This window comes from Mercurialis annua, linkage group LG1-X, assembly GCF_937616625.2.
Source record: "Mercurialis annua linkage group LG1-X, ddMerAnnu1.2, whole genome shotgun sequence".
Taxonomy (NCBI): domain Eukaryota; kingdom Viridiplantae; phylum Streptophyta; class Magnoliopsida; order Malpighiales; family Euphorbiaceae; genus Mercurialis; species Mercurialis annua.
The window spans coordinates 11,829,808-11,852,215 of record NC_065570.1 but is presented as its reverse complement, the minus strand read 5'-3'; the positions used below and the strand labels follow the sequence as shown (position 1 = coordinate 11,852,215).

At 30.1% G+C, this 22,408-nt stretch overlaps 3 protein-coding genes across 3 annotated transcripts; all 3 read left to right on the top strand.

Annotated features, from left to right (window-relative positions):
* The first annotated feature begins 1,799 nt into the window (after nucleotides 1-1,799).
* On the top strand, nucleotides 1,800-6,306 carry LOC126662193 (UDP-glucuronic acid decarboxylase 1). The gene is made up of 7 exons (XM_050356091.1): nucleotides 1,800-2,552; nucleotides 2,839-2,985; nucleotides 3,090-3,169; nucleotides 4,868-4,951; nucleotides 5,063-5,137; nucleotides 5,274-5,366; nucleotides 5,693-6,306. Exons 1-7 carry the CDS (start codon nucleotides 1,928-1,930, stop codon nucleotides 5,900-5,902), a joined length of 1,314 nt encoding a protein of 437 aa, XP_050212048.1. The 5' UTR covers nucleotides 1,800-1,927; the 3' UTR covers nucleotides 5,903-6,306.
* A 10,151-nt stretch (nucleotides 6,307-16,457) lies between these two features.
* LOC126665630 (protein SODIUM POTASSIUM ROOT DEFECTIVE 2-like) lies at nucleotides 16,458-18,428 on the top strand. Its single transcript, XM_050358470.2, has 3 exons — nucleotides 16,458-17,289; nucleotides 17,885-17,960; nucleotides 18,082-18,428. Exons 1-3 carry the CDS (start codon nucleotides 16,624-16,626, stop codon nucleotides 18,243-18,245), a joined length of 906 nt encoding a protein of 301 aa, XP_050214427.1. The 5' UTR covers nucleotides 16,458-16,623; the 3' UTR covers nucleotides 18,246-18,428.
* Nucleotides 18,429-18,919: 491 nt separating this feature from the next.
* Nucleotides 18,920-20,140, top strand: LOC126665478 (acyl-acyl carrier protein thioesterase ATL4, chloroplastic-like). Its single transcript, XM_050358296.2, has 2 exons — nucleotides 18,920-19,574; nucleotides 19,655-20,140. Exons 1-2 carry the CDS (start codon nucleotides 19,492-19,494, stop codon nucleotides 19,806-19,808), a joined length of 237 nt encoding a protein of 78 aa, XP_050214253.1. The 5' UTR covers nucleotides 18,920-19,491; the 3' UTR covers nucleotides 19,809-20,140.
* The last annotated feature ends 2,268 nt before the right edge of the window (nucleotides 20,141-22,408 follow it).

Sequence of the window (22,408 nt, the reverse complement as noted above, 5' to 3'; positions counted from 1 at the left end):
CTTTTCCCATCTACTTAGATTTATTGTTTCAAATTATTCAAGTCCAACAAAAATAAAACTTCATCGTCGTCGTATTTCTTCTGGTAGTGTTGTGTTCGAAAATGGCACCATCCGACGATTTGTCACGAGCTTCTTCCTTTTGCTCTGTCGTTTTTGTGACTGTTTATATTTTTTTAATAAGATTTATAATCTAACTGTTATTGTTATTTGTAATCTGATTTTTTGTACACATATCATTTTCGATCGGATGTTAATATATTTATTGCTAAGAATTGTTTTTGTCCATTATGTCTTCAATTATGTCCTATTTTCTTAAAAACAATATTTTTTTAATTTACATCTTATTATTGTTTATTTTGATGCTACTAGTGTATTTACACTAAAAACTATAAATAAACCATAAATACAATATAAATACATCTATAAGTATACTATAAAAACACCAAACAAAAGATTAAAAAAACATTATAAAAACACCATAAGATACACAATAAATACATCTATAAGTGCACTATAAAAGTATCAAACTAAAAATAAAAAAGCACTATAAAAACACCAAAGATTAGATGCTGGCGAGAATGTAAAAAATTATTTTTCAAATTAAAAAACATTATTTTGAAAAATAAAAAATATATAAAATGTAAATATATTAAAAAAACTGGATGTTGTTGTAAATAAAATCTAAAACAGCGAAGATTTCTCTAATTTTTTTTCACGGAGATAAATATTTCAAATGTTTCAAAACAATTGAGTGTTTTTCATAAAAGAATTCTCTAAGGGAATGTTAGAATTAATTCTAGTGTAGATTTCATGTCACTTCTAAATAAGTTCTATGAAGATCATTTGTAAATAAATTTTTGTATTTAGTTTTCCAAAATTTTAAATATAAAATTAATTTTAAATAAATTAAATTAAATTAAATATTTTATTTTGAATGTAAATGTACATTTAAATGAATAAAGGGTCAACACACCCTCTAAACTTGTGACACAGAATCATCTAACCCAGTTTATAATTTTTTGACCAACTAATCCTAAAACTCTTTATTTTTTGGAACAAATAACCCTATAATTGTATTTTTAAAACGCACAAAATACAAATCGGAGGTGAGGGATGCAAAAAAATAATTAGATACTTCCCTAATTCTTGCGATATAATTATCCTAATCTATTTTTTGAAATAAAAATAAAAATTATAGGTTATTTAACTCAAAAATGAAGAGTTTTGCGATTAGTTGCTTAAAAAGTAGGGTTAAACCACCTTTACACGTTTTTTCATTTTAATCATGTCCTTTAAAAAGTGTCAAATAAAATCACCATCTTTCATTTTTTTGCAAATCTATCATCGATGAGTAAAATTCAATATTTTTTTCTCCCAAATAAATGTTTAAATTTGACTAATGCCCTATTAACACACAAAATACATTCCTCTTACTATTTTCTTGTTGATTCCGGTTGTCAAGTCAAAAAAAATACACAGAATTTTCACATTCGTGATAGTTTTGCAAAAAAATAAAAGGTGGTGATTTTATTTGACACTTTTAAAATGACGTGATTAAAATGAAATAACATATAAAGATGGTGATTTTATATAGAATTAACCCTAAAAAGTATAAATTGAATTAGATGACCCCGTGTCATAAATTTAAGGGCGTGGTTGACACTTTATTCAAACTTAAATTGTGAAAATTCATTTGAATCAAACACATATTTTATAAAAATAAAATTTTAATATAAAAATTGAAATTCATTTCAACTGAAAAGACCCTACTTATAAATCAAATTTATTACAAAGTAAAAATAATAATTTGAAGAAGTTCAAGAAGAGGGCTGAACGTCAATTCAGTTACACCACTACCGACCAATACCCGCCTCTTCCCTCCAACTTTAACCGCTTCCCTCCCCAACAAAAAATCGCCATTGCCACAATGAAACAGCTTCACAAGCAATCAAGCGCAAGCTACCACCTCCGCCGAGACGAAGAAATACCCACCTCCCAGCCCTCACTCTACTCGCCCAAAACCCTAAAATACCCCTCAAGATCCCTCCCTAGATCCATCAACTACCTCTTCAAAGAGCAGCGTCTCCTCTTCATCCTCGTCGGAATCCTAATCGGCTCCACCTTCTTCATTCTCCAGCCCAATCTCTCCCGCCTCGGCCCGTCCGACCCCGCCCAATCATCCTCTACCCACTCCTTCATCAGATCCATCCCCACCGTCCATTCTTCGTCGAGTTTCCCCAAGCATTCTCTGTCTGCGCGTGTGCCGGCCGGCATTGGGCGGCGGAGGCTGCGCATCGTGGTTACGGGTGGAGCGGGGTTTGTGGGTAGTCATTTAGTTGATAAGTTGATCTCGCGCGGCGATGAAGTGATTGTGATTGATAATTTTTTTACTGGGAGAAAGGATAATTTGGTTCATTTGTTTGGGAACCCGAGATTTGAGCTGATTAGACATGATGTCGTTGAACCGATTTTGTTGGAAGTTGATCAGATCTATCACTTAGCTTGCCCTGCTTCTCCTGTTCATTATAAGTACAATCCTGTCAAGACTATTATATCCTTTTCCAATTGATTATCTTCTAGGTATTCTAGGTAGCACGGATACGGACACTGCAAAATGGTGTTATTTTAAGCTTTCATGTATAAAAAATGAAGTTTCGTATCCGAAACATCAAGTGTGAAATGTTTCTGAAATGGGACATGTTAATTGAATGAAGTGTCCGTGCTACCTAGATTGGTTATCTTTAAGTGTTTGTTTTTGTAATTGATTTTTAGTATAATGTTGTATGTTTTCTTGATTGTTTTGAGATGTGATTCTTGACTATAAGTGTTTGGTTTACAAGACAAATGTGATGGGTACTCTTAATATGTTGGGTTTAGCAAAGAGGGTCGGTGCGAGGTTTTTGCTGACTAGTACGAGTGAGGTGTATGGAGACCCGCTTGAGCATCCGCAGAAGGAGACTTACTGGGGAAATGTTAATCCAATAGGTTTGTTAGAATTTAATTGCTGCATTTTGATTTGTCATTTGTATAGTGCGGGAGATGTTTAGAGTAGTTTATAATAATTGTGTTTTTGGCCTTGAAATTTTTAGGTGAGAGGAGCTGCTATGATGAAGGAAAGCGGACTGCGGAAACATTAACTATGGATTATCACCGAGGTGCTGAAGTTGAGGTAACTTTATCAATCTCTTTTCTTATTTATTTTTATATTTCATTCTGCAGCATTCAAGCTACTGTGAGCTATCTTACTATGTAGTGTAACTATGTTCTGTTTTAATATAAATGTCGGTGTTCTTCAATAAGCCTGGCTTTAATGTTTTACTGACTTTGTTGGTGAACATCTGAAATCATTTGCTTCATTGAAAGTGCCATGGAAGCTCAGTAAGCATATTTGCTTGCAGCTGCAAACTGTCTCTTGTGAGGAAATAAAAGCGATATGATATACTTCATTTCCATAAACAATTTAAGGGCCTGGTTTTACATTCTGTGGATTTTATCATTCTTTTCTTGCATAAAGTATGTAGAACTTAGAACTAATCAACTGTCTGATAATTTATGGTCACCGGTCACATAAAGTACCCATTTTTTAAAGCACGAATGGTTTGATTCCTTGCAGTTAATTCGATGGAATTGGAATTTTTCAATAAACCTTCTTGCATGGTATATAGGGCAACGTATTGGGCTAAAATATGACCTTAAAAAGCTAGGGTACCTGTTCAATCAGCTTTCTCTATCTTTTATATTGTATCTACGGTCTGCAGAGGTTAAAGTTGAGTAATTGCTGATAATGTGCTTAAGCAAAAGTTTTAGCGACAATTTTTATCAGGCAAAAATGTGACTATAAGCTGATTAAAAATGTGGATTTACTCTGTTATACATTGCCCCATGACGTTTCCCAAGCATACTCTTGGAGAAAAATATTGAATTAAGTATGAAGTACCACTCGGTTATTGTTCACTACTTCACAGCTAAACACATTAGTGTGTAGAAAGTGAAATTATGATTTTTATGTGCTATTTGTAAGATTGGAGGAAACTGCAATATAGTAAAATAAAAAGAAGCAACTCTACAATTCCGAATTCAGAGAAGAACTGTGAAGTGAAAAATAACCAACTTATTCTCATCCTTGAACAAGAATAGAAATGGCACGTTTATGTCTTATTGTGATTTTTATGGCTACCATATTTTTATCACCATAAGAAAGATTTGCTTTCATCATCCAAGGGTACAATAAATTGAGAAGTAAGATTTACGTTGTTGGAAATAAATAAGAATATGTAGATTTTAGCGAAATTGTAGATTTTCAGCTTCTATCATATGTATATTATGAGAAAATAACCCTGTTATTTTAGTTCCAGCTGGATCAGTGTTTATAGCTGTGAATAGTTTTCGTCTCACTGGGAGATAAGATGGGTTATTTAATTTCTGCATTGGTTGCAATGCTGGAAGAACCGTTTTCGTTATTTCTTTACAAGTTCAAAGCATTATTTCTGCATAATTATTTAGACTTATAGAGAAATTATCAAAATATGAAGTTCTATTCTCCTTCTGCTCTAGTTTTTCTTTTAGTTTGATTTGGTTGGCAGTGTTAAGGCTTTCTTTCTGGGCCATTTTATCTAATTCTGAAGTCCTTTTGTGAAACATTAATCTTCCATTGCTGAAAGATAAAGATTAACTTTGGAGTAAATGAGATTTGAGTGCCACAGACATGCAGGCTAAAAATATGTTATTTTCTGTTGAAAAAGGTAGACTTGCTTGACAAATGGATATAGAAATTTATGTCTACTACTTAATTCGTTTGTTGAGCTTCATTGATGCCCATATTTCCTCATTCAACCTATGGGTTAATGACAAATCTTATGATTCTTAGGTTCGCATTGCTCGCATTTTTAACACATATGGACCTCGTATGTGTTTAGATGATGGTCGAGTTGTTAGCAATTTTGTTGCTCAGGTATGGAATTCCATTTCACATTTCCGCATTGAATGGTGGCGGTTAGCTTAATTTTTCATTTCGGGTTACTTCTCAGTTTTTTTGGTTTTAATTACATCAAGAATATCTCAGGCCATCCGCAAACAACCTTTGTCTGTTTATGGTGATGGAAAACAAACCAGGAGCTTCCAATATGTGTCTGACTTGGTATGTTTGGTCATTTCCCATGAATTTTCTCAAAGATGTATCATTCTTTTGCTAAATGGCTGTGTTTTTGCTCCAACTCTTCTGATATGTTAACTGTCTTTTGGTATTTAAAATTGACTAAATACTCCAATGATAGGTTGACGGACTGGCGGCATTAATGGAAAGTGAGCATGTAGGGCCATTCAATCTTGGCAACCCAGGAGAGTTCACTATGCTGGAACTTGCTGAGGTGTGCATTTCATATTTTTAAAGTTGCTTTTGTATATAAAGCTAGGACCATGTTACATGGAAATGAAAACAATTTAAACGGAAAAACGTTTTTACAAGAATAGGTTATAATATTGAGTTTTAGAGTTTTTGAAGTGTTTTTAGAACCGGAAATGAAAAGCCCAAACATAGGACTCGTGAAGTTTCCGTATAATGTAGAACTAGTATTGTCTGCTAATGAGCAAACGTATGTGTGTGTCCACGCTCTCGTGTTGGATAGAGAGAGAGATTACAACTCTAGAAGTTTATATCGGCATACTTGTATAAGTTTTTCCCACTGATATGTAGGTTGTCAAAGACACAATCGACTCAAGTGCGACAATAGAATTCAGACCAAATACTGCTGATGATCCACACAAGAGGAAACCAGATATCAGCAAAGCAAAGGAGTTGCTTAACTGGGAGCCGAAAATTTCATTGAGAGATGGATTGCCCCTCATGGTGAATGATTTTCGGAATCGTATTCTGAATGAAGATGAAGGAAAGAGCTTCAACTGAAACGGCAGAAACAGCAGCATGTATAGTGTGAAGAGCATATTTGTATCTTGATTCTTTTCTTGATATTCGCCACGGAAAATTAAAGCGATGTGCTTACAAGAAGATGCATCTGTAATATCTGCAGATTTTCTTTTTGTTTTATATTGCAACTTTTTTCTAGCTCGGAATTTTGGAGATAACGAAGGCATATAAAGTTGCAAGTTTTGGTGCCATGAAAAATGGGTAATACAGAGCATTAAGGTAATGGATGAATATTTTGTCATTGATTCAGGACCGATAAGTTCTATATATCATCTTTAGAAAACTAGGTGGGTGACAAAAAGAGTGTAATTAAGTTGCCTTGAAATATTGTTTAGTTTGAGTTCGGCTTGATTATAAATTCGAAGCTCGAAATTTGATTTGAATTCGATTGAGTTTTGATTTAAATGTTCGAGATCGAATTTGATGGAATAATTAAATATTAAGATTTACTTGATTCAATTATCTATATAAAAATTTGAAAATTTTAATTTTGATGTAAAAAATATTGTTATAAATACATATAAAGGATAAAAAAAATATTTCAATCAAGATCGGTTAAATCCATGAGCTTGTCGAATTGAGTATTTTAGTGCTTTAATTCAAATCGACAATTGATTCGAGTATCTCAAATTGATTGATATGGAGTTAATTTTGAATACATTTTCGAGTCAATTCCGAATAACTCACCGGGTACTACACTCGTTTATAGAATACTCAATGTTCTTAAAACCGGAACGGAAAACAAACCGGCTTCATCGGGGGTTCACGGTTAGATCGGTTCAACCGGGGTTGAATCGGATTGGATCGGATTTTTTAATTTTAATAAATATAAATGATTTAAATTAAAAATAACTAATTTTATAAATAAGAAGGACTTGCTTGCTACTATCATCGTATTATAAGACAAACTGGGTTGCATTGGTAGCTATGCTTAGCGGTGACATACTTTTTCGTTTTTCAACTTAATCTCATCCCAAACAGTTGTGGCGGAACACGCCACTTAATTTCAAACGCCAAAGAAGGGCGTAAAACAAGATTTCAGTCCCATTCACCATAAAAGATAAAAAATTTATATATTCTTAAAATTTTACTATGCAAAATATAATTATCGGTGATCAATGGTTAAAAATATATAGAATAATTACTTTTATGAGAAAAAAGAATAATTTTTTTACTGTTAATTAAATTAAAATTATTTAATTAAAAGTTATAAATAAAAAATACAACTATATATTTAATTATAATTAATTATTAAATTTATGAAGTGTAATTATAATTTATCAGTATTTAAGTGTATAAAAAATAATTTTATTGTATAAAAAAGTTAATTTTTACTAAAAATAAAATAATTATTAATTTCAGTAGTCAAATTCAATAAATAAAAATGTGATAATTTATTTAAATAAAAAATATATATTAAATTTTATTGTGTGAATATTTTAAAAAATATATAAAAATAACTAATGTGTATAAGAAAGAAAAAAAGAATGTGTTATATATGAGAGAGGAAAAAAATATGATGTGGAAAGAAAACAAATGTTGTGTAAGAGAGAAAAAAAGAAAATGTTATGTAAGAGAGAAATAAATGTGTTGCGTGGCTAAAAAATTGACATATGTGTAAGGGAGCACAAATTGAAAAAAAAATGAGTATTCCGCTAACTTTTTCCAAAAATTGGATCCATCCGGTTTTGGTCAGATACCAGATTTTTTTGGTTCAATCCGATTTCTGACCGATGTTTTAACTATGAGATTTTTACCTGTAACCGGACTGAACACCTGACCGGTTTTTGGTTAATTTGGTCGGTCCGGTTTTAACAACATTGAGAATAATTTTAGGGGCAGTTTGGTTCGCCACAAAAAAAAATCTTAGGTAGGCTCAGTCTATCACGTCATCCATATACTAAACCTATATATTATAACACGTTTAAAATAGCGGTATTATCGTAATATCACCATTAAAAGGTGTAAAAAATAACAACTAAAATTACGATAATACCACAATTATAATGACTTGTTATAATTTAATAGGTTAGTTTATGGATGACATGATAGACTGAGTCTATCTAAAAAAATTTAAAACAGAAAGGGGGAAATGAGAATGATTTTCATTGTTTGTATTTGTTTTGTCAAATTGTATTAGAAAATGAGAATGTGATTATCACCCATTCCCCCTACTCCATGAGAATGAACTTTTGGAAATAGGAATCAAAATTTAACAAAATATTTTAATAATAAATAATAAATATATAATTATAGAAAAATATTTATTTTAAAAAATATACTTAAAATAATAAAAAGATAAATTTTAATAGTTTAAATAAAATAAATCTTTTAAAATAAATCTTTTAAAATAAATTTTTAAAAATAAATTGTTTTATATAAAAAAAAAATTAATAAATAATAAATAATTTTTTTGTTTAAAGTTTACCAATTCTCATTTCTAACTTAATTTTGAACCAAACAAAAATGAAAACAATTATTCTCATCCCTTTTCATTCTGATTCTCATTCCGATTTCGGTTTCCAACCTTAAACCAAACGCCGCTTAGGTTGGTCACTGTTTGGAGTGATAATAATAAAGGGAAAGGGTCATTTAAGTTCCTAAAGTTTGGCTTTAGGATCAAATAAGCCTTCAACGTCTGAAAAGGTTTAAATATGCCCCAAATGTCTTAAAATGTTGACAACCAGGCCCCCGATTTGGACAATCATGCCCCTAAAGTATCATTTATGCGTCAAAATTAGGAGTCTGGTTTTCAATATTTTAATACGTTAGGGGCATATTTGAACCTTTTCGAACGTTGAGGGCTTACTTGATTCTAAAGCCAAATCTAAGGAGCATAAATGATCCTTTTCCCTAATAATAAAGGGTGAGATTGAAGTGTAACCAAGTTGTGGGTAGGCAGGTGGAATGATATTTTCAAGTAAAGAAAGGAAAAGGCATGAATAGAGAAGCATCTGATTCTTAAGTTAGTGAAAGAAAAATTCTGTAAAAAGATCAAATGAAGGAGAAGCAAAGTGACTTTGTGTCTCATCCATCAACACCAAATTATTCATTCCAAAATTTTATATATCTGGAAGCATATGTTCCATTAGAATCTTTATCAATTATTTTCTAAAAGCTTAATGTATTAAAATTACCAAACATTTGCTTTTAAGATCAATTTTAAATAAAATTACCAAACCTCTTTCTTCTCTCTAAAAAAACCCTAGCCGCCAAGAGTTTTCTTCTTATTTCTTTTCCGGCTGCCGTCAATGGTTTGATTTTTGTTGTTGACGGTAGCCATCCCTTTATTTATGTTATTTTAATTTGATAGAATATAATAAATAGCGACTCTTTTTCATTTTTTTGATGGATTAAAACCTATCAACGAAGCGCAATTCATTTACCAAGAAGTGAAGATAGATCGAAGATCTTTCATCAATAAAATGGAATCGTTTATGAGCTATATTAGTTTTATTTGTTTTTCATTGTTTGTTTTTTTTTTGAATGTTTTATGTTGTCCTTTCATTATGAAAGATTTGTTGTCCTTTCTCTGTGAAAGGTTTGTTGTCTCCTTTTTATGTAGGAGTTTGCTGTCTCTTTTTTATGAAGGAGTTATCAAGTGGTGATTGAATGGAATGCTCTGAGTTTGTGGGTGATTGGATAAGTTTTGATCGACGAGTGATCGAAGACTGCACTTATTTAGCGAAACAGTTAATAATTTATTTTATGTTCGTAAGTAAGATCTGCGAATCAGGCAGCATGTTGTCTGTTCCATGTCAGGTCATCGGATTTAGTTTTCGAATTATTCCGAATTTCTTACAAATGTAACTGTTTCATATTCGATTTAATGAGATTTGATGATTTCAAAAAAAAAAGATCAATTTTAAATAAATCTTTTAAAACCTCTATTTTGGGAGTTTGCGTGTAAAAAATACATTACGGTTATCAAACTATAATTTTTTAAATACGGTTGTTATCGAAATATAAAAAACTATAAAATGGTTAACCGTAATCTTTTGTATAAAACGGCCGCTAAATTATAAAAGGAAACAAAACGGCTGCTAAATTATAGTAGTTAAAAAGTTATAATTAATTTGCTAATACCTTTTTAATATTGTATCCTGTTTTATAAATATAATTGGTAACTATTTTATAAAAAATATATTGTTTGATAACCGTAAAAATATTTAACACAACCGTTAGATAATGATATCAAACAATGGTTAACCCAAGTCAAACCAAAAATACTCTTAAGAACATCTCCAAATCATAATCTTTATATAGTTGTGATGCCTTTTCAAATCATTTAAACTCAATCTTGCTAAAAACCCTAGCCGTCTTTCTCTTTTGAATTTTTTTTTTAAACTCTAGTAAGTTTTTTTGTTCATTTGGAAGGTGGTTTTTAGCCATTTTTTTACCAACAATCACCTCCCCAATCTCAAAATTTCAATTTTTTCTAGTTTTTTTTTATAGTTTTTATCTTTAATTTTGAATAAAATTTCTTTCTTGACCAATTTGGTCTACATCTAAAAATAAATTTCTACCTTAGTATCTTAATTGGGATTAGATATGATCTAATCGAAATTAAGAGTAGTCTTTTTCATTTTTGGAGATTAAATTGTTTTTTACTGTACAAACGACTTGGATCTCTGAAACATTTAGAGTCGCCATCTTACAACGAATTTCTAACTATGAACCAGTGGCGGTTCGAGATTTGAAGTTGATTAATGAGGAAGGTGTTTCTGTGGATGTTACTTTAACGGTGGCTCAAGCGATGCAGGACCATCGAGATCAATAATCACTTGGTATGGAACGTTCAGAGATTAGGCTCTTCTAGAACGTTCAGAAAGTTGTGCGAGCATGTTAATAAAATCAAGCCTAATTTTTTTGGGTGACCCGCTTGATGGTTGGAAAAGCCCTAGTCGATTACTGTAATTTTTTACAGTTCTCATCATCTCTTTTAGAATAGTTCACTCAATGTGTTAAGGAATCGTTCATCTGTAATTTTTATTATTATTAATAAAAAAATTAGTCTTTGAAAAAAAATCATAATTTTTATAAAGCCTAATTACTTAAAAACACCACACCTTGTATTTTTTTTCGTTTATACCCCGACGTAGGAAAATTTTCAATTATACCCTATTTTGGGTTTTTCATTTTCAACTCTACCCCGAAGTACTAAATTGTTCTTTTTTCATCTAAAAAAAAAATTAAAATAGTCCCTTATTTTTAACTTATATTCTAATTAAACGTTAATGTTATTAATTATACAAAAATACCATCTTCTTTAAAAAAAATAACTAATAATAACTATTTAATTTATATTAATTATCATTAATTTCTTTAAAATTTAAAAACTTAACAAAATTAATTCATAACTAAAATAATTAAAAAAAAATCGCTTTTTTTTTTCGAAGGAGGAGTTCAAATCTGCTCCTCCTCCATGGAAGGAGGAGCACGCAGCTCCTCCTTCCATGAAAGGAAGGAGCAGTCTCCTTCCTTCCATGGAAGGAGGAGCTGCGTTCTCCTCCTTCCATGGAAGGAAAGGAGCCGCTGCTCCTTCCTTCAAGTAAAGAGCTGCGTGCTCCTTTCTTCCATGGAAGGAAGGAGAAGAGCTCCTCCCATAGAAGGAGGAGCACAAAAATTAAAAATTAATTTTTTAAAAAAATATTTAATGACGGATTTTTAAATCGGAGAAGTATTATGGTAGATCTGACTTTTTTAAAAAAATAATTTAATTTTTAATTAATGATTAGAATTTATTTAAATATTTTAAAAGTTAAAGGATTTATTTGTATTTTTTCAAATAAGAGAAAAAATGATATAATCCTTCTATTTGTTGTTATTAACATTTTTATTCATAAATTATTCAAATTATCAATTGTACCCTTAGTGGGGGTAAAGTTGAAAATGAAAAACCCGAAATAGGGTATAATTGAAAATTTTCCTACAACGGGGTATAAACGAAAAAAAAGTTTAAGATGGGGTGTTTTTAAGTAATTAGGCCTTTTTATAATAAAGAAAATTATGATAAAATGGAGAGTATTTCAAAGATAGAAAATATAATTTTTTTTTATTTTAGTACGATAGATTATCTGATTTATGATTTTTTATTTTATTTTATGAATATTAAGTAATATTATTTATTTTTAAATTACTTTTTTTATTGTTTTTTAATATTAAAAAGATAATATTATATTTTTAAGAAAAGAGATAATTAAAAATTATTTTGAAATTTGAAATTTTGTTGATAAGATATGAAATAAAGAGTGAATCTCTAATTTAAAATTAAATTGGAAAATGCTTTATAACCCACATTTTTAACCAACTCTTTTAACCCACCTTTTACGTGAGAAGGTTTCATTTGTTCAAATCCCATCCAAAAATGTATATTTCAAAAAACAGAATTTAATCAATCCACTCTTCAATTGCCACGTCAGGCGGTACAAAAAGATGGGTTAAAAGTCTATTGAATTTTTAATTTATTATCAAACTTTTTAAATTAGAGAATTTGATATTTTTAAAGAGTATATCGGAGAAATGAGACAATATTTTTGTTCTCAAAATTCAAAATTCTAATTAATTATTTTTTGATAAATAAAATTCTAAATAAATTAAAACAACTTTTCTCTAATTTAATTATCCTAAATTAATTGAAAATAGAAACAACATTTTCGTTAAACCCTAATCTCAAAACACCAATTTTAAAATTTTAAAAAAAATCTGAATAAATTTGGACTGATATATATAGCTGTTGCAAAGAATTTTACCGTTGGACTGTCTCATACACATAGAGGCATATTTAAAAACTGGTCGAAAATTGAATGGAGAAGAATTAAATAAAAAATGTAGGCCATGCACAGCTGTTGTTGTATTACTATTGAGCAGTTCTGAGTACCAAACTTGTTGTCTTTAACCTTTTATTATAATCAGGCCAAACCAACGCATTACATGGAAATGCCTCGTGACCTTCATTTTATTCCAACCTCAAAATTCCATGTTGCTCATAAGATACTGTAAATCATATTTGGAAATCAAACCCAATTCAAGTTCATTAGATTAGTTCATTCTTAAATTTGTAGTTGATTCGGCTATAGAGAATGAAAGAATATAAGATTATATCAGAAGTTAACTAATTAAATTGGCTGGTTTAACCGGAATTTAAACCAATTAAATTAATAAAAAAAACGGCTTTCTATAAAAATTAGAAGCAAACTACGTTGAACAGATTTGACTGATTGAATCATAAACCAATAGCTCATTACTAACTATCCACCGGTTCAATTTTAAAAATATCATTTGGAGTTATTGAGCATTCTTCTAGGTGAAATTAGTATTATGTGATTTAAGAGTTTTGAAACTATTTTAATATAATGAATTACTTGAGTTTATGAATATAATTTAGTTACCTATCAGGATTAGATTTTGTATCGTATAATGATGAGTTCTATTAAAATTAGATTCATTTTAAATACAAAATTTTCTGGTACTACGACTAAAATGAACTTTCTGAAAAAATCGATTTGGCCCGAATCGTAATCATATTTCTAGTAGCTAGGGTTCATCTTCTTTTTTCCCGATTGGATTTTGATTCTGAATTCTAGTCTTATTTGGACTCGGCTTTACTTTTATTTTATCTATTTTCTTTGAATCTTAGTCCTGCTAGAATTATGTCTATCATTTTGTAATGGCAATTTTTGAGTAATTTTTAGGTTTGGTGGAAAATGTGCAAAATGACTAATTTATGCATAAAACATTAGGTTAGGTCCATTTTATAGCTACAATTTCATCAAAGTTAGATCATTCACTCTAATTTGCAACAAATTAGACTAAATTTTTTGTATATACTTATTTTTTTAACTTTATAATAAACAAAAAATTGGAAAAGAAAAATGAGGATAAAGGCATCAAGTATGTATCATTTTCATGCATTAAAACTTTAGGGAAAGGTGGTTGCTTATCATAAAGATGAGCTTTTAGGAGTTTCTATTCTGTGGGTAAAGAAAGGTAGCAACCGTCACTTTCTTCATCTCTCTTTTCCTATTCCATATATTACTACTTTTTATTCTTTTTTTTTTAAGCCCATCCGGTTTTCACTTCGTCCTAACTAATCCGGATCCGATCCGCGTCGCGACCCTGGTATGGAGGTTAGTCTGCCAGTTGGAATTTTATGCTTTTATTATATGTTTGATATTTCATATATGTGCAATGTCTTAGATTTTGGCATTTTATCACCAATTTCTCCTTTCAATTTGGTTTGCATATCTACCCTTTAATCATGGCAATTGAGATTATGGCATATAGATGTTGTTTGAGACAAGTAAAATGTTAATTTTTTAATTAAAAAACAAAAGCATGTTGAAATAATATTTATTCTGTCCCAATAAATCTAGACTTGTTCATTTTCTCTATTGTTTGTTTAAAACTCTTGTCTATATTTAATAAATAACTATCCTTAGAATGAATTTTTCTATATTGTATTTATTTAAAATATATTAATGAGCTACTAATTGTTACTATTTATTAAAATATTTAAAATTGACGCCGTTTAAAGGCATGTTTATCATGCTTTAATCACGCCGTATAGTGACATGATATAACGAACCGATAGTAACAAGTCAGCAGTTCTCGTCGGATTTTTGTGGATTTGAGAAAAATTGGTAGTTGGTGATGAAAGTGACGATTTTTTAAATTGCGTGATTAAAATTAAAAAAATATGTAAAGTTAGTGTTCTTATAACATTATCCCTATTTTTTAAACTGTACAGCAATAAAAAAATTGAACAATTCTACAGGAACAAAATAAGTAGTTTTTTATTTTTAAATCACGTCCACGAGATATTTAGATAAAAAATACTTATCCATAACTAAAATTTTAATTTAAATGACTCTACACATTTAAATTTGTCTTCCCATTTCATTAAAAAAAAAGGAAATCTCATTTTGAATTTTATTTTTAAAAAGTAAAATCTATTTATTCACAACTCTGTAAAACAGTCCACATCTTTGTCACCCCCACATCATTGACAAATATAGATGAGCTGAATTATTGTGCTCTGCCATTAACCTACTGTAATTAAATTTTCACCAAAGGTGGAAGTGATAAATTCAGATTGGCTCACTTGATAATAATTGAATGTGAAAAATCATACTAATTATAAGCTAAACAACTTTATTCTTTTCATGGTAATCATTTGTGGTGGCTGATCATAGATTTGGGAATTAACTTTTTGAAAAAATTGTAGAAACTTCCACCACTTATCATAACCCTATAATAAAAATTCCTTAATTTCTTGAATCATAAAAATATACATTCATACAGTCCTATTTAAAAAATTATCTATTAAACATTTCATTTTATATCTATTTGAGTAATATTTAATATAATTTTTTTGTATACCTAATTAATTTCTCTAAATTAATTACTATTAGTTTAAATACAATTAAAAAGCAACAATTAATAAAAATGAATACACATATAAATTTATATTCACATTTAATTAATTTATATTTAAAATATAAATATCCTTTTAAATGGGACAAAAAGATAGATTATATTAACTAATTTGTTTAATTTGCACAAATAATTAATTACCGTGAAATTAATCATGGGATAAATTATTAAAAAAAAACTTTTTATGTATAAACAAGTTAAGTTTTATGGTAATTTTCGATACGAATCACAACTTATTTTTAAAAAAAAGCTTCAAAACAACTGACTATCCTTAAAGTGGAAAAAAAGGTAAATAGCAAAGATCATTTTGGTCCATATATTTATAAAAATAGACAAAACAGACAATTTTTTTGTTATTTTAATAAATTAATCCGATATTTTATAAATCATCATTTAAAAATGTTACTATACAATTTTATACATTTTTAAAGAAAAATAATATCATTTTCATCTGATGAATTTTTTTTAAAACTGTTAACTCCATTAATGATGGAGAGTTGGTTTTGAAATTTTTTGAATATTAAAGTTTGTTTTGTATCTTTCTCAAAAAAAGTTTGTTTTGTATCAAATTTTACCATTATATGAAAAATTTAGATTTTTCTTAATAGTTTTCCCTAATTTATTATCAAATTAAATAGGTATTTCTGAATAATTATTAAATTTTGTCAAAATTTTATGAGCAAATTACTCTAAGGCCCTCATATATATCATAATTTATAGTTTGGTACCTCTTATTTGAAAATCAAACGATTTGGTACCTCAATTTTAGTTTTGTAAACACTTATAGCCTTCTCTTAAATATAGGTACCAAATCGTTAATAGGATTAAATGTGAGGTACTGAATTAATTGTTTAAAAATGAGGTATCGAATCGTTAAAATAACTGAAAGTGAGGTATCAAATCGTTTGAAAGTGAATATCACATTATTAACGGAATTAACAGAAGCCCAATATTGTTGACGAAATTAAAAATGATGTATTGAATAATTTGAAGTGAATTAATTATGATAAGTGTGAGGGATAATTTGTTCAAAATTGATCTATTATAGTTAACTTTGTCGTATATTTAATGCACTTGCGGAATGAGGAATAATTAATTAATGTATCTAAACATACAAAAATTGAGAGGAGAAATGAATATTTAAGTCTAAATGCATACACCAAGCTTTGCTTTTAAATGTTCTTCACTATCTTTCTATCTATCTTTTATAGATGCAGATTCTCTAGCAACACTCCACTATCCAACAATACAGCCCAATTAATAAAATGAAAAGAATGGAAATCTTCTGTGTTTCTCAAGCTTCAACTGCAATATCCATGAGCATGGATCAACCCTCCTCCTCCTGCTCCTCCTCCTCCTCCATTCAACTCGGCGGCCGGAACATCGACCGCCACAACCCGATAATCAGAGACCAAAAAAGAACACCAAGAACCCTTCAACTAGCCCCCCCTTGTACCTCTCAAACACTCCCCATTAATCCTCAACCCTACCATTTACTTCACAACAGCACAAAAACAAGCAACAAAGAAAATGATCATACCAAGAACAAGAAGAACAAGAACAAGAAGAAGAATATTAGCTCTAAAAAGCTACAAAATGATGTTCTTGTGGTTCAGAAAAACCCTGTTGGTGGTGGTGATGGTGATGATGATAAGAAAAAAAAGAAGGGTATAATTTGCTCTAGTGCTAAAGATGAGGTGGTTTTTCAGACAAAAAGGTGGGCTCAGGGTGATTTGGTCACACCTGCAGGATCAACTAGATATTTATTGGGTGATAATAGTAATAAAGATTTTGATCTCATTGATGGGTTTAATGATCCTGTTTTAGCATTGGTTTCTGCTACTAATTCCAACAGATTTGCTCATCAACAACAGTCTACTTCTTCAAACCCAGTTTCTAGTTCCATCTCACAAGAAAAGCCTTCCAACCAGGTTTGCTTTTTGGAGTTAAAATTACCTAATTCACCATATATTAATTTTTTTTTTATTTATAGTCTCAATGTAACGGTCCAATTTAACTCGTCCAAATTAAATTTCATGCTTAATCTCGATTATCCTAAGTTAATTTGTTAGTTGAATCGTAAATATTACAATTTGAAATGTTATGCTCGCTTCTTTTTAATCTTGTGATGTCCTCGTCGGTACTAGTTTTAAGTCCAGTCTCGGACCGTATTATTGAGAGTTGGGATTCGCTAGCGCTAGCTCCTTCTCCTGCAGATTCGGCATACTAGAAAACACTTGTTTTGGCTTTGATTCCAACTATAATGATTGGAATTCAACTGTTTTGAATTAACTTTAAACCACCAATTAACAAATATCATATTAATCTATGATTAAGTTAATTTTTTCAGTTAAAATTAAACGCTCGTTATTAATAGGAGATATAATTCAATTATATCACCGATTTCATTATAAATGAAAATATTATAATTTTATATACTAAACTGGTTTTATATAAAAAAAATATATATAAATTGTGAGTATAATGAATTTTAGTGATTTGTTAGATGGAAATGGTTTGATGCAGGTAGTGGTTTTGAGAGTGTCACTACACTGCAGGGGATGTGAAGGAAAAGTTAGAAAACATATCTCCAGAATGGAAGGTATTTCTAATTTTATTTATCAATTATTTTAATTTTATCAAAGTATCGTGATATAAATTATATTATTTTACTTATAGCTAATTTATTTTAATTCAATTAATTAATTTATAATTTAATTCAGGTGTGAGCTCCTTCAACATAGATTTTGCAGCAAAGAAGGTGACCATAGTTGGAAATGTGACACCATTGGGAGTGTTGGCTAGTGTTTCCAAGGTTAAAACGGCGCAGTTTTGGACTTCTGCTACAACCCCAGCCCCTGCACTACCCTCACAGCTCCACAAATAATTAATTGTTTTTGAGATCATTATGCCTGCAATTTAATGTGAATTTCATACTACTTTATTTACTGTAAATTCAGTATTTATTAATTAGGTGGGACACATTTTATATTTCATAAAAATTGGTTAGAAATTGGACAAAAAATCAGTAAACTGTGAGGTCATATTTTGGCTGTTTTTGCCAGTTTTATTTCTGGGTATGTGGGCTCTTTTGTTTCTATGTGACAAACGGAATAGTTTGGGTATTTTAAGTATGAGCATCGGGTAAATCCACCTCTAATTTTTATTTTTGGAATCGATCATTTTTAATATTTTTAATCAATTAAATTTAAAATTTGTATTTCGAATCATACAATAACTTTTAAATTTTAAAAGTTATATCTTAAAGTTAAACAACTCCTAATTTATATACCTCAAAGGCTCAAACAAATGACTTAAATATAAATTTAGAAATCTAATTAATTAAAAAAATAAAATTAAACATGATTTATTAAACTTTGAAGGCTAATAATCACCCACGGCCCCTGACTTTAGGGGTACCTTACGACAAAACCCCTGATAAAAAAAACGATCAGTAAACCCCCTAATCTTTGTGGCGGCGCTCGCTAAATCCCTTTTGGACGAAAATACCCCTGGCGCCGTCTTTTTTGATCAACTGACTTTCCAAAAAAAAAAAAAATCTGACAGCGCCACGTCAGCTGACACGTCATCAAAAATTCTTAAAAAATTAAAACACCTAAAATACCCCCATATTTAATTAAAAATTAAATAAAATAACTCAACTCAACTTTATCTAACCCAAACAATTCAATCAACCCAAACACAAACGACCCAACCACCGCCACCCGACCAACCCGCCACCCGACCACCGCCGGAAAATTTTCCGGTCATCTTCTCCGAGATGACCGGAAAATTTTCCGGTCATACTCAGATCTGTTCTTGGAACAGATCCACCATGGATCTGTTCCAAGAACAGATCCGGTGGATCTGTTCTTGACAGATCCACACCATGGATCTGTTCAAGAACAGATCCCACGCAGGGATCTGTTCTTGAACAGATCCACGACGAACAAGAAATAAACTAAAACCGGAATCAGTAATTACGTCTCCAATCAACCATTGCATTGCATCTGCAGCAGCCATTTATCCACCCACATCACCTGACGATTCCCCTCTCACGTGCCAGCGCAGCATGCATCAACCTTCACTTTCCATCACCGTCATCACCACTCTCCCGAATTTTCCGGCCACCCATGTGGCCAATTATCAGCCCACGCCTCACCGTGAGGAGCTGCACTGGTCTCTCATCATTTCTTGATATGAAAGGCGGCGAACGGTATAAGAAAGATTTGAACTTTTTCACATTTTAGTTGAAGTTGTGTAGTTAATTACTGAATCAAAGTGTTTGATTTGTAGAATGAGTGGGTTTGTTGAGGCTGAGATAAAAGTGCGGGATTATGAGCTTGATCAGTATGGAGTTGTTAATAATGCTGTTTATGCCAATTATTGTCAACATGGTAACTTCTTCTTTTTAGCTTTAGTTATTGTTGGTGAAGAGTTAGCTGGATGATCCTCTATTGCAATCTTTGTTAATTTTTGAAATTAAGCTGACCATGCTTCTGAATTTGAGGTATTGAAATGACAAAATTGAAATGACGTAATTACGTCGCCGGATCTGTTGGATCTGTTCCAAGAACAGATCTGAGTATGACCGGAAAATTTTCCGGTCATCTCGGAGAAGATGACCGGAAAATTTTCCGGCGGTGGTCGGGCGGTGGGTTGGTCGGGTGGCGGTGGTTGGGTCGGTTAATTAAATGGTTTAGATTGAGTTGATTTATTTTATTTTTGTCTTTTTCTAAATTAAATTAGGGGTATTTTGGGTGTTTAAAATTTTTATGGTATTTTGCTGACGTGGCAGTTGACGTGGCGCCGTCAGATTTTTTTTTATTTTTTCAAAAAAATGACAGTTGACTAAAAAAAAAACGGCGCCAGGGGTATTTTCGTCATATTTGGGGTTTAGGGGGTTTAGCGAGCGCCGCCGCAAAGATTAGGGGGTTTACTGATCGTTTTTTTTTATCAGGGGGTTTGTCGTAAGGTACCCCTAAAGTTAGGGGCCGTGGGTGATTATTAGCCAACTTTGAAATATAAATTTTGAGATTCAATTGATTAATATAAAATAACTTTTTTAGATAAATTGCAAATTAAATCACAATATTTATTTTAATTTATAATTATAATAAGAATTTTATAATTTTATAATGTCAGTAACCAGTTTTTCATTTTTGGCAAATTAATGCACCGAGATCAAAAAATTACTAACGTGGACATTTAAATATACAACCACGTGTTATATGATTGGTTGGTATGTTAATTTGTCAAAAAAATAAAAGTTAGTTACTGATATTGTTAAATTTATATTTTATATTATAATTACAAATTACACTAAAATTCATAATTTAATTTGTAATTATCCCTAATTTATTTTTACCGTGAAATATAAATTCGGCAGATTGACCCTTCTCTCTTTTCAGTATTGCTACTCCTTCCTACCTCCCGCTTATACAGGTACAAATAAAATGAACTATGCCTAAGTTATTCGAAATTAGTTCGAAAAGAAATTAAAACTAACTTTAAAAATTTGAGTCCAATTTGAATCCAGCCTATTCGAATTAATTTCATTTAAAAGCTATCCACATTAATCTCAAGCCGAATTCAAATATCAATTAAAGCGGCCCGTGGGACTCGTGAGCTAAAAAAATCTCTTGTACATATAAAATAATAACAAAAAATTAATATTTCAACTTTTATATATTAAAATGTAGTTATTTATCATATTAATTAGTTTTATTTTTTATTGTTATTATTATTATTATTATTATAAAATAAAAATATCAAATATAATATTTTTCTTATTTTTTGTTATTATTTAACTCAAGTTGAATTCGAGTAATTCGAATGTCATTTGAGTTCGAGTTTGAGAATTTAAAGACATCTTGAGTTTCGAGTTTGAGCTTGTATAACACACTCGAACTCGAACTTGGCTAAATTCAAATTCGAGTAGTTTGTTTGCATTTTTATCCACTTATTAAAAAATGGTTAATTCTAAGAAAATATCAATCATTTGCAAGTTTTATCAGTTATACCCAAACATTTCAAAATCGGCTAGTTTAGTCCATTTTTGGATATTTGAAACCTTTTTCTAGCAAATCATGAATCAAACCAAAAAAGATAACATTTGTGAACAGGCTAAGGTAGCCAATTTTGAATGATATGGGATATTTGAAATCTTTTCTAGCGAAATCAATCAAAATGGGCTAGTTTAATCCATTCACGAATGACATTTTTTTCGGTTTACTTCACGAATGGCTAGAAAAGGTTTCAAATATTCAAAAATGTGCTAAACTAGCAAATTTTGAAGAGAAGATTACAAAACTATACAAAAAATTAATAAAGTTTACAAAAATGCTAGCTAAACTCATTTATTACACTAGCACCTAAAAACTTAAAAAGTTTACACTTTATATCTAACCACTAAATAAGAGACACATGTCTTACTCAAATAGCAAAAAAAGCAAAAAAAAAACGTGCCAAATAGCTGTCAAAACGCGTCAAACAGCTATTAAAACGCGTCAGAAGCGCGTCTGACGCGCGTCATACACGTGCGTCAGTCACGCGTCAGTTTTTCAAAATAATTCAAACATGTATCAGATATGTATCTGTTATGTATCAGATATGTATCGAGGACATATTTGATTATAATTTTTTCATATTTCTAAAACAAAAATAAATTAATAAATTAATAATATGTATTATTTATGTGTCTTTAAGCAGTATGTATAATATATATTAAATTAAAAGATATATGTATCACATGCTTTAATTAATTCATGCATCAAATAATATCAATATAACATCTTATATACATGTGATATATAAAAAAAAGAACTAATAACAATATGTATCCCCTTCATCAAATCTATCACCATTGATAAAAATAATAAATATATATATATATATATCATTTATGTGTTTCAAAACTATATTATTTATATGTATTATTTATATGTCTTAAAATTATATTTTTAATATAGAGTATTATTTATGCGTCTCAAAAACTATTCAAACGGACACAATTTACTTCAGAATCTTTTCAAACTAAATACAACTTTA